Source organism: Crassostrea angulata, chromosome 8 (assembly GCF_025612915.1).
Source record: "Crassostrea angulata isolate pt1a10 chromosome 8, ASM2561291v2, whole genome shotgun sequence".
NCBI lineage: Eukaryota > Metazoa > Mollusca > Bivalvia > Ostreida > Ostreidae > Magallana > Magallana angulata.
The window spans coordinates 55,077,170-55,090,237 of NC_069118.1; the positions used below are offsets into that span (position 1 = coordinate 55,077,170).

Consider the following 13,068-nt stretch of genomic DNA (forward strand, 5'->3'; position numbering starts at 1 on the left):
TGTTTATGCTACTCTCTAACTTATTTCTCAAATGTAGAAAATCTATACTTAAAATTTCCATTGCAGATTTCATCCATTCATAAGTAAAATGAAGCTGTTTCCTTATAGGAGTTTCTTCAATTACATGTATCACGGATTGGGATAATTGAACGATCAATAACACGTTGAGTTCATAATTAGTGACGTATTATTTCTTGTATGTCGGATTTGCATATCAATATTTAATTTTTATTAATGTATCTATGCAATTATTTATTCTTGTTTATTTTGGATTAATTATTTTTTTAGCTTATTTTATCATTCATCTTTCTTTAATGATTGATCATTTATTTTATTTTTATTTAGTTATTTTTTAAATCTTACTTCAAGTATTTGGTTGAATAAAATTTAGTTTTTCTAATCATATTTTCAATACTGAAATTGATATGTAAATAACAATAAGATGAGCATTTTAAAAGATAATGCCTCAATAGTGTGCTGAGCTAAGAATGATTATTTAGTGCAACGAATGTGCGATGAATAACTATTTGAAAGTCGTTATCCTCCAATTAAAATGCAATCTCCTGGCATATCTCAAATGAATCATCATGTAAACAATGCTAAGGCAAAGAAGGTCTGACTCCAGACGTCATGGACATGCGTTGATTGTCTGGATAACAAAACAAGATAATTAAATGCTGCCGTGATCGTCTCTTGCAAAAAAAACCCATTAATAGAAAGAAGTTATCAGGATTAGTTTTTCCTTAAAAATAATATCAACATCTTGATCTTTTAAAATAATATTTTCCAGTTCAAACACACGGCAACACGTACGAATTATGTAGATAGTCGCCAATATTTATGTAGATATGTTGAACTGGTTTCGTTCAGAGAATGTTTATTGAGTGTGAGCGAGACTGATGAAGTCACTGGTGTAGTCAGCAACGAGCCGCCCATTGTTTCTTCTACTCACCAAACACCGGACTACTCCGTGGTATCGGTGAGCGAGATGTATAGCGTGCCGATCAAAATAAACCGTGATGTTCCGGAGAAAGGAACCATACGATGGAATTAAATATTGGATCGATCTACGGCTTAAGCATCAGTCTGAATTTACGGGCTTCGTGTGCCTCAGAAAAACCTGAAAGTTTGATAACACTTCCGCACGGAAAAACTGTCTGTGACGAAAAGGGACTTCGGGGCCTGGCGACAGAAAAATAGCGGGTCGAAATGGCGGAAAGTGCCGTAACGGAGACTGCATCACCGGACAAGCAGCCCGACCTCACGGGACAGGCCAAGAAGACCATTCAGACCAAGGGAAATGTTGTCATATTCGCAATGGACGGGAGTGACATTGCTATTAACGCCCTCAAGTGTGAGTTCACTATATTGTATCTTATATACGATTACATTTCATTTTCATTTTTTCTTTGTATCAAAGATTCAATTGTCTACCAGTTGCTCAAAGACTAAGGAAAGAGCCAATTGCATAATTATGATGGCATAAATTATGAATTTACGGAATGCCCTTACGTACTGTTAACTTGTATCCTTTTTGGCATACTTAAGAGGGCTGGACTGTCTTGCCCATTTTTAGACTGTATTGACCTTCTTTAGAGAAAGGGCTCTTATATAAAAATATAGTCAAATACCCAAATTTAATATGTAAAATTTATGGATTATTTCTTTTCTTAATAATACTTCATAGCAAAAAAAATCACATCTGAAAGGTTTTGTAGATCTGATGGTAAATTTGTTGACCGTCGAAGCTCCTTAAGATGCCGTTTGTGTTCGCTTTTGCGTTTAAGTTTTGTAGTCAAAATACTCTCAGATCTTGAAGAAAGAACTACATTATTCTCAATTTTCCTTTATTTTGAAAAATTATTTTTGCAACACTATCGAAATCATCTTTTGATCACGAAAATTAGTCGCTTGGAATATGAGTAGAATTTGTACTGTCTTCAAGATTTATATGATAAAAAATACATAAAATTTAAAATAAAATAATAGGTACGTACTTCATTCCCTTTAATTATTGCTGTTTATTAAAAATACTTAATTGTGATATCATGGTTCCTATAACGTTTATAGAATGACTTGCGTCCATGGCTACTTCAAAAGATTATGACCATTAGATAAAAGCTTTTGACCTACGAAAATGTTGACGCATAAGTTGTTTAAAATGATTTAAATTTTATTTTGTATATTTGAGTCTGATCCAAAAGCACAAACTGTCCCGATTAATAAAGTGGAGGATCTATAAATTCTGTTGATGTTGAAATTTCCTGCCATGCATTATTCCTTTTTATTATACTTTCATGTTAAATACTAAACTCTGATTGGTTTAGAGGCAGTTGATAATCCGTTCTATTACCCTCAGCGTTAGCAACACACTTAGCAACGGGTAACATTATATAAATAGTGCCTGTTTGGGAGGGTAACAGTTTAAATTGACACCCCGAGGAAACCATTGTCAACCGACGCGAATTATTATACTGAATGTCTTAATTTTATGGATTTTCTACTGCTTTTATATAGAAATGATGTGAATTCCACGGCGAACCGTACGCGCTTAATTTACGCGCATGTAACAATCCGTTGTGTTACCCGTTGCTAAGTGTGTTGCTAACGCTGAAGGTAATAGAACGGATTATCAACTGCGTCTAAACCAATCAGATTTCAGTTTTTAACATTAAAGTATAATAAAACGAATTGTTACATGCGCGTAAATGATGCGCGTACGGTTCGCAGTAGAATTCAAGTCATTCCTATAGATAAGCTTTTAAGTTTTCTTTAAAATTGACATTCAGTATAATAAATAACCGCGTCGGTTGACAATGGTTTTCTTGGGTGTCAATTTCAACTGTTACCCTCCCAAACAGGCACTATTTATATACTATTGAAACGACATCGAGGTCGGTAAAGGTTATAACAAATGACCTTGAATTTATTCTTAAGTCAAGGGCAATGTGAAGTGAAATTTTTTCACGATGAGATAACAATAGTATAGCGTTTCTTAAACAAACATTTGCTTTATGTATTCGATTAGATAATTGATTGATTCATGCGTAAAGTGCTGATCGACATCGAAATATTAACAGTTTACTTGAGGATAGACCTCTTTACGATCAAAACAATATAAAAACACGGTAAAAAAAAATAATAAAATGTGCAAATGCATATGTCAAATTAGAAAATGGGAAATCTTTGCCAAAAATTAATTTGCTCCTAATATTGTTCTGGCATGCTGCAATTGAACTCCTTTAACTACTCTACCTCCCGCCCCCTTTTCTATACCAAGTCCACCTTATTCTGCTCTAGTACGGTGGTAACCGAAGAACGAGAGCCAATTTATGAAAGGAGTTTTTATGTTTTCATTCGCCTGATTCCTGCATTCAATTTTAGATTATTTTGAAAAATTTCTGTGAAATAAATGCGAAAACTGATACTCAACGCATACAATCTGTGGTTATTGATCGAGGTAAAATTGCATCACACTCCCGAGTCATTATCAAATATTAACAGCGATTTCTGCGGGACATGCGATGCTCAGGAAATGTTTTCTGTGTTAGGCCTCGACAGGTCGTCCCGATATTTAACATTTGATGGAATGTTTTTGTGAATTGAGAATCATCCGAACAATGAACAGACTATTTTTGTTGACAGAATTGACTAAATGCATTTGACACTAATTGATATTCAACACGTAGTACATTTTACAATAGTTTTATTTTTTCAAGCTATTTAAGGTTATTAAAGATCATTTTGCCATGATTGTTTTTACATTTTTTATATTCAGCAGTTAGCTGAACAATCCATTGTTTGGTTTCTATACATTGTAAGTAAGATGTTGGTAAACGATTTCTGTATATGGTTTTAAAAGAGGAAATGGAAATCATGGTTGATTCACCATCCTTTTAAAATCAAAGTACTTTAAGTGCTAATTGGATTATTGCAAGAACCTATTAATGTAAGATCCGGAATGAATAAGGGTGAATCTCAAAGTACGCTACATGGTGCATGTATTTTTAAAATGGTCACAATAGACCATGTCAAGATCTTTTGCATATTTTTATTTAAAAATGGATATAACATCAACCACAGAGTATTTTTTTCTAAATTAAAATGATCCTCGATTATGGCGACGTCTATGGTGTGTATAATATCACCACTGGGACATAAGTCTTACAAGTAGACTATGACAGTTTTGAGGTGTATGATCTGCAGGAAAAAACATCAAACACCACTTAGACGTGCGCCATATGTCTAAGTATTAAGCGCTGGTGAGACCCAGACCAAAACAAGAGTGCATAGACTGCCTTAATGGACATTTATGTTCCAGATCGACGGAAGATGCGTTCTTGATTGGCGCAGATACGGATCTGAATAGCTCTGCTTCAGCATGGTCAGTGATGGCGGGAAACCTCCTCGCGTGATATGCCGCGGTGTTCATTAACTGCAATAAAAGTCCCATTAGCCCCGCACTTTAGAGCGACATTAATGAGGTTTTGTTTATCGAGATGTTGTATTAGAGAAAAAAAAAACTTAAAATTCAATGTTTTGTGGATGACAGACATTAATGACATAACGGTGTAAAAGGAAGTAGGGAGCTCGTGTCATAAACTAAGGGTCTTCCGTGGCATTCACCAAATATGAAGGCATGCAAGGCCATGTCTTTACTCCTGATGAATACTAAAAGATACAGTTTATGCTTTTCATACTCAGGCTTCTATATTTTTTACAATCCCGTTTGAAAAAAACTATATTTGAATACAATATAAGCCCAATCTCATGTGAGTGCTTTAAAAAAGCAATGTCGAGTATCAAAATATTACATTATTTTCTAAATTGCCCATTTTTTTTAACCTCGTGAATGTAAACTGTTTAAATAGTGTTCAATAATGTTTTAATGGTTTTGATTATGTTTTGTTTTTATTATCTCATGACTTGTAATTTAATTATGCTTAACTTTACTCTGTCATTGTTGTAGAAACATCTCTTTCCATCCATCAATCCATCCATTTATCCATTTATCCATCCATTCAGCCATCCATCCATCCAACCAACCAACCATCCATCCATCTTTCCATCCATCCATCCATCCATCCATCAATTCATCCATCGTTCATCACCCTTTTATAAGTTATGAATTTTATTTTTTACATCAAAGAGAAGTTTATATACAATGTTAATGTGGCAATCATAATAATCCTTACAATGCCGTTACAATATCACCTACAGAAAAGTGAAACATGCCATTTGATTGGTTTAATCAAGTTTGTTATGACATTATAAAACAGTACCCTTTAAAGGTCGTTGTCATATATCTACTTTTTGCGCTTATGAAAAAAATCTGTGTTTATAAATGATAATTTCTTTGGTTTGCTTTTTTGTTGGAGCACATTTCAAAATTTATTTTTAGAGTTAAATATCAAGAACAAAAACTTTGTGAAGATATAGACAATAAAGAAAAAAATACAGAAAGAACAATAAAAAAACTACAAATGACAATTGAATATTCTCTTTTCACGTGGTTTGATATATACAAATATACAAATATCATGTTCTTTTACAAACAGGTTAACCATTTGATTCGTAAATATATGTCTCACATTTTTCCAGTTGATGTTTTTCTTATACATGTAAGTATCTAAACATTAAAAGCTTACAGTTCTTCAATTTTTTTTTACCTAGGGTACGCCTCAAAATGTCACAGACCGGAAGACGTAGTAGTTCTTGTATACGCCGTAGAAATGAGCGAGATCTTCACTTCCGCCCAGTGGCTACAAAGTAAGTCACGTGATCCTCAAACGTACGTACGACTTTTGTTTAACCTTTGCTATTCTAGCCGTATTGTCATTGTATATGCTAATTTCTTTCTAGTTCGTTGTCTGTGTAAGCTCGTCGATTCGTCATTTTTAGACTGAGGTAATTGCACTCTGGTCTGGTAAAGACGTTTTATCTATAGAGCTCTAGCTTTATTTTAAAGCATGGTCATGACTTATAGAATCAAAATTAAATTAGATAATCTCTCAGTGGTATGGTTTATCACTTATTTTATAACAATGTAAAAATTAGAAGAAAAAAAAAATAAGCAATGAAGTCCAGTAGAAAAAAAAATTGATTGTAATCGATCGACTGTAAATAATTATAAATCAGATACTCTACCAATTATATTTGTAGCATTTATAAGGATACATTTTCTTTTAGACTTGACTTGTAATCAAATTATGTAAAGTAAAAATGAAAGGGTCAAAAGTTGAGCCCAATGTGACGGTGAGCGGTTGATATTGATACATGGAGCAATAATCTAAAATACACCGCCTCAAGGAGACAGTAGGCGCTTCAGAAGTGATTGGTTTGAATCTCTTGAGAACCATTTTTATCTGTTCCTTCGATTTGCTTTAAACAGACATAATATTATAATTACTCGTCTCCTTTATTTCTGTATCATTATGTCATTGCAAACAAAATGCGTTGTTGATAAAATATTGAGATAAAAAATATTAACAGAATGTGGTTATTTTAGTTTATCTATATATTAACTATACTCTCATATATGGTTTAATAGTTATAACCCTTGTGAACTTGAGCATCTTTCCTCTTTTAAGTATTCATTGCAATCTAAAAAACATTGTGAGCTAACACTTAGAGTCATAATATTGTTCCATATATTTTTAGCGCCTAACACAGAAGATATCGATGCCTTTCAAACTATATTCCGACATGAAATAGAAAAAATACAGAAGAAACTTCAGACGTTTACTAAAGTTTTACGACAACTAGAGGTAATTTTCCGTACTTATTATTAATGTTTTATGGAAGCCTGGTTTGTTTGGTTTTTTAATTCATTTTTTTATTTTAAATTATCTATTCATTGTTTTATTATATTATGTTTTCATTTTTTTTCAATATTTTAATTTTAACTGAAAAGGTGTTTTCCTTTTTGGTGTTTAGATTTTTCATTTATATATTCATCTTTTTATTAGCTGCGTTGTTTTCTTGGATCTTCTACTTTTGTGATAAATGACGACTAATTTCTTTTGTTCTTTTCCTCGCCAAAAGATTAATGGAAGCGTCAGAAGTACTCACGCCTGCAAGCCCGGAGAGGGAATAATCAATGTAGCCAAGGAGCTGAACGCAACCATGATTGTCACCGGAAGTAGGGGTCACGGTAAACTCAGAAGAACTCTGCTGGGTAGTGTCAGTGATTACTTGATACACCACGCGGACATTCCTGTACTTGTGTGTCGTCATCAATCATTTAATTGACGTCACTCTTGTTATAAATGATTGCTGAAAATCCGCTTTCAGAGATTTAGAAGGTAAAAGATTCTGTACTTGACAAGATGTGTTTGTTTATTATCATGTAATCATGTCCTAAAAAGTGTATTAAAGGATATATATCATGTAAAGAATTTTATTTTTTTATTGGGGGGGGGGGGGGGGGTTGAATAGATTTTACCGATATTTTTTTATAGTTCTATATCTTACATTACGATATAAGATTTGTTACATTCTGAAGATGCATATTTTGGAAACACATGGCGTTTTAACTTCTATTCATCCGATTTTTTTCATCCGTGCTATTTACTGTGTAGCAAATCCAACAGAGTCGAGTTCGACATACACGTCTATTTGCCGAGTACATCCTTGAAGGCCATCGAAGACTTGACAGAAAAAACCCACATTGCGTCGATTACTTAGTAGCATTACTATCCAGACTCCGTGTAAATTAACACAGATGATGGGGATGTATCACTATATATACATGAATAGTATAGTGTACACCCGCCGACATAGAGTTCATATATATGCTAGCAATCCATAAAGATTCCTCACTGGTAGATTGTTTAGCCATTAGTAAAATCATCACGCCTTTCATCAAGTGATACGTGACAATGCCTGAGATTGATGTAACTTCAGTAGCTCCACTGTTCACTGTTTCACTCTTACAATCCGTACCATGCAAGGTTACAATTTCCGCAACATTTTGACGAATCGTAATGAAAATATACATACCCGTCAACGATTGTAATTAAAATACAATAGATATATATCCTTCACCGAAGCATACATTGAAATCGATACAAGAAACAATTAGATCCAATATTTCTCTGTTTTGACGTGTTATCTTTTCAACCTGAAGAAATTAACAAGAAGAAAAAACATCTTTTCTTAGAAATATTTATACTGGGAAATATGATCGTTCCTCCATTCGGAAGTCTCTCGGAACATAATGCACAATTTGCCATGATATCATCACGTACCACTATGTCGTCTCTCAGCATGCAGTGCTTTTTTTCCCATATTACTCGTTTTTAGTCCTTACAAGATAGTGACATTTCAAAGGATCTCTCTCTCTCTCTCTCTCTCTCTCTCTCTCTCTCTCTCTCTCTCTCAGAACATCAACCCCAAAACATCAATATTGAAATTGAATATAATTTCAATTGATACGCAAGGTTGTCTATTGATGTAAATCAAAACTCAGACGAATAGAATTCGTAAAGAGTAGTGAGAGAGATCGAAGGCGTTGAGAAGTTCACCAGAGGATGGTCTGTCTAGAGAGAATGAAGAAGGACCTTGGGCTGGACTCCGCGACGCTGGACAAATTTGTAGAATTCCAGGTAACTGAGGGTGAAGAATCACTAGGGCAATTTCATATAATTAATTTGTTTTTATTTAAAAATACCGGATAAGAGTTTCTCGCATTATCACCGGTGTGAGATCGGTTTGTCCGGTGTGAGACAGCAGTGTGAGATTTTTCTGTCTTACACTGTGTATTACTACGCTGTTTTAAAACGTAAACAAACGTTGTCTGCTGTAGGGAAATGCAAATTAGTACAATGAGATTATCCATTAAGTAATTGTGTTGCATAATTAATTACAATTTTTCATATTTGAATTGAAAAAAACTGTCGTATGCCTTCATTTAACTTGCACTATTTGAAGCACGCGGAGGGATAAACCGAAAGTAATCTTTTGAACGTCATAACAGAAAGTTGTCAAACATCATTTTTTTAAGCTAATATAATGCGAGAAAAATAATCATTCATTATATGCTCGTGTGGGATAGTGAAATTCCACCTCGGGGCCAAGATTCACGGTCTAGGACTCGGCAAAGCCTCGTCCTAGACAGTGAATCTTGTCCCCTCGGTGGAATTTAACTATCCCGCACTCGTAATAATGAATGATTCTATTAATCTCTTTCAAAAAATCTTTTGTTTTACAGTCTAATTCGGTTTGACAGACGTTGATTTTATACTTGTGAATATGTATGCTGCTAAACTACTCCTTTAAAAACAAATCTATCATCTCGAACAAAACATTAGGTTAAATCAAAAACGAAAATGATTTATATTATGGAAGTCAATGTAAAACATATATCAAATAACTTATTTGTATTTGTATAATGGTTTGGGAAGATTATTGTTGTTGCATTTACATATTTTCTAACATATCATGGAAGAAACTTAATATCACTGTAGTGTATTTTCAGTAACGCTTTTCTTTACGTTTTCTCCAGTTTGAAAATATCATATGATTAGAAAGTAAAGATGATGGGTAGGGGGCCTTCTTCCTGTAATCAATTTGAATGATGCATTGTCAGACTAAAAACGAAAGGGTAAATAAATTAAATATCAGAATTTGTAATTTCAAAATGCGTTAAGTGTCTTGATAGTGAAATATGTTCATGCACCTTCATAATGCACTTTGTAAAGTAAAAATTTTAAAGTGCGTTGACCTGGACCCAAATGAACATTTTTCTCAAAGTGGGTTGATTTGGTCCCAAATCTAACGCAAAGTGCGTTATATATATATTACTAAGTTCTTTATTACAGTAATACATACAGACAAGGTATATAACAAAAGAGGCCTCAAGGAACTTTTGTTTAAATTTACACGTCAAAAACAAAAGGCCTTGTTTTGAATACGTTTCCCATAGCTTTGCGGTTAAATTTGAGCTTATAATTCGTTTTTGTGAAAAGAATAATTTTACAAAGTATATGAACATCAACGTTCTAGCATTTTCACAATCGATGGGTCTTTTATCTGAATAATCTATAACTCATTACTTGAATTAAAATATGGAAATATATACACCCCCAATGTAATAAAAGGATACCTGGAAATAAAATTAAGGTATGGATTATGCCTCGAGAGAAATTTGTCATCTACGACCAATTCTTCTACACGTGTCGTCGGCATTCCGAGACATGTTCGTTGTACGGGATTTAAAAAAAGGTTTTTATACGTATTGCCAACACAAACCTTCAGTCACTATAGGTAAGAATATAAGTAACAGAATAAAGGACAAGGCGGGGCAATTTGTAATGAGTTTCAGTACACTCAGTTTTCTAACTTATAATTTTTGACAACGTGCTGCTACATACAAGTCTCGTCTCTCTGTCTTTATATGCACGTTAGCCTCCCTAATTGTCGTTAGATGATTTTCCCTGATAAAACAATGCCCAGCGCATTTGACCAACTAATTCTCAACGAAGACATTTATACACGTGCAAGCTGCCAAGCTGAGAAATCAATAAAAGAGAGATAGGCACAAGTTGATCAGCTTTTTTTCTCGTAGTCGCCTTAAGGTAAAGATTGAGTAGTTTCAAATGCACCATTGATGTACATTTACTTCAATAAGATACGACCCCCCTCCCCTCCAATGAACTTCAAAAAATACACCGAAAGCAAGATCACGATGGTTAAAAGAACCTAAGATACAATACAATACATTACAATACCGTTGTTTGCAAAATTATCTGATCATTAACATTTATGATCCGTTGTAAAGGATTTTTTACTATACTCTGTCCCAAGATATTCTCGATTTACTTTTTGCTTTATAACTCGATATTTATTTATACCTCAAGGGTTCACGCGAGGTTCATTACGATCAACTTCTTTACAACCGGTTGTAGTTTAGAGGAACGGATCATAAATCCTTGCCCAGCAAAGATGGCTATCAATGGAATGTCGTAATTGTCTTCAAGATTAATCAATGGTTATTAAATTAAAAAGTAAAATTGTTGAAACAATCCTGAAAGGGTGCGTATAATGTATCGGGTATTTAAAACATTTCAGAACGCTAGGTATTCTGAGCGAGTAAGTGTAGATCATTTGTCAACATTGTGAAAATTTTAACTTTTGAAACGAATATATCTGCGAAATATGAAGGAAAATCTTTCTCAAATAAATCAATTTTGTAATAAAGAAAAATCCAAGCGTTTAAATAACGTGATACTCTTCACCTATTGTACTGTTTCAGTTCGGACAAACAAGGTACATGTACCCGCTGTGGTGCTCCCTATGGTTGCTGTTCCACCTGGCCTGGGTCATAGTGGAGATCTATTGGTGGGAGACCGAGGGCGTCACCAGTGAGCTGTGGCCGGTTTATCTGACCAACTGGGGATATGTCGTCCTACTTCTGTACCTTATGACGGATTTTGTAATTTCAATCTACGTCAGGTTCATCAGCAACACACGAGTTGGTTTGTATATATCATAAAGACATGGAGACGAATCAATATTAAAGACATACGGATGATTCAATTCATTTATAACAGACATACAAACGATCAAATATAACAGACATACAGACGATTAAATATTACAGACATACCGACGATCCAAAGTTACACACTATATAAATAGTGCCTGTTTGGGAGGGTAACAGTTGAAATTAACACCCCGAGAAAACCATTGTCAACCGACGTGAAGCGGAGGTTGACAATGGTTTTCGAGGGGTGTCAATTTCAACTGTTATCCTCCCAAACAGGCACTATTTATTTTGTTATACTGAATGTCTTAATTTTTAAGAAAATTTTACTGCTTTTATATAGGAATAACGTGAATTCTACAGCGAACCGTACGCGCATAATTTTCGCGCATGTAACAATTTTTAATGTTACCCGTTGCTAAGTACGTTGCTAACACTGAGGGTAATAGAAAGGATTATGAACTGCGTCTTAAGCAATCAGATTTCAGTATTTAACATGAAAGTATAACAAATACAGACTATCAAATATAACAGACACACAGACGATCCAAAATTACAGACGATCAAATCTAACAGATATATAGACAAACCAATATGATAGACATACAGACTGTCCAATATAACAAACATGTAGACAATATAATAGACATACAGACAGTCTATTAAAACAGTCATACAGACAATTCAATATAACACACATACAGACGATCCAATATAACAGGCATATAGGCAATCCAATATAACAGACATACAAACGATCAAAATTTAAGACATGCAGATGATCCAATATTTAAAACATGTAGACAAATTAATATAACAGATGTGGACGATCCAATTAAAAAGACAAATAGACTATCAAATATAATATAACAATATAACAGACATAAAGACGATACAATGTAACAGAGATCCAGATTATCCAATATAGCAGACATACAGTTATAACAGACATACAGACGATCCAATATAAAATACATAGAGACGATCCAGTATAACAGACATCCAAACGATCTAACATTGCGAACATTATGAATCATGCAGACTCATTATTCATCAAACTTTTTGACAAAGGGATTTTGTTATCCTAAAACACCGTTAATACAAATACTAAAACGTCACCAAGTTTTGCATATATCAATCGAAGTAGTTGATCCAATTTCAGAGATTAACTGGTCCATGACTTGGTATAGCAAAACACAATGGGTATTACTAAACGTTAATAACGCTACGTCCGTCATCATCACGCTGGCCTACTGGACTCTCATCGCTTCAAGTAAGTGTCCGTTCTTACTGACTCCCATTGCTTCAAGTAAGTGTCCGTCTTTACTGACTCCCATTGCTTCGAGTAAGTGTCCGTCTTTACTGACTCCCATTGCTTCAAGTTAGTGCCAATCCCTACTGACCTTCATCGTTTCAAGTAGGTGCACATCCTTAATGCTCAACGCTTCAAGTCAATGTTCATCCTTATTGACCCTCGTCGCTTCAAGTAGGTGTCTATCATTACTTTACTTACATCTGATTTTCATGGCTTCTTTCAAGTGTCCATCTTTCTGAACTCTCATCACTACAAGTACGTGTCTATG

The 13,068-nt window shown here is 34.1% G+C and overlaps 1 protein-coding gene across 1 annotated transcript; it reads left to right on the forward strand.

Annotated features, from left to right (window-relative positions):
• Positions 1 to 848: 848 nt before the first annotated feature.
• On the forward strand, positions 849 to 7,397 carry LOC128158145 (uncharacterized). Its single transcript, XM_052820895.1, has 4 exons — positions 849 to 1,354; positions 5,674 to 5,769; positions 6,661 to 6,767; positions 7,045 to 7,397. Exons 1-4 carry the CDS (start codon positions 1,210 to 1,212, stop codon positions 7,249 to 7,251), a joined length of 555 nt encoding a protein of 184 aa, XP_052676855.1. The 5' UTR covers positions 849 to 1,209; the 3' UTR covers positions 7,252 to 7,397.
• Positions 7,398 to 13,068: the final 5,671 nt, after the last annotated feature.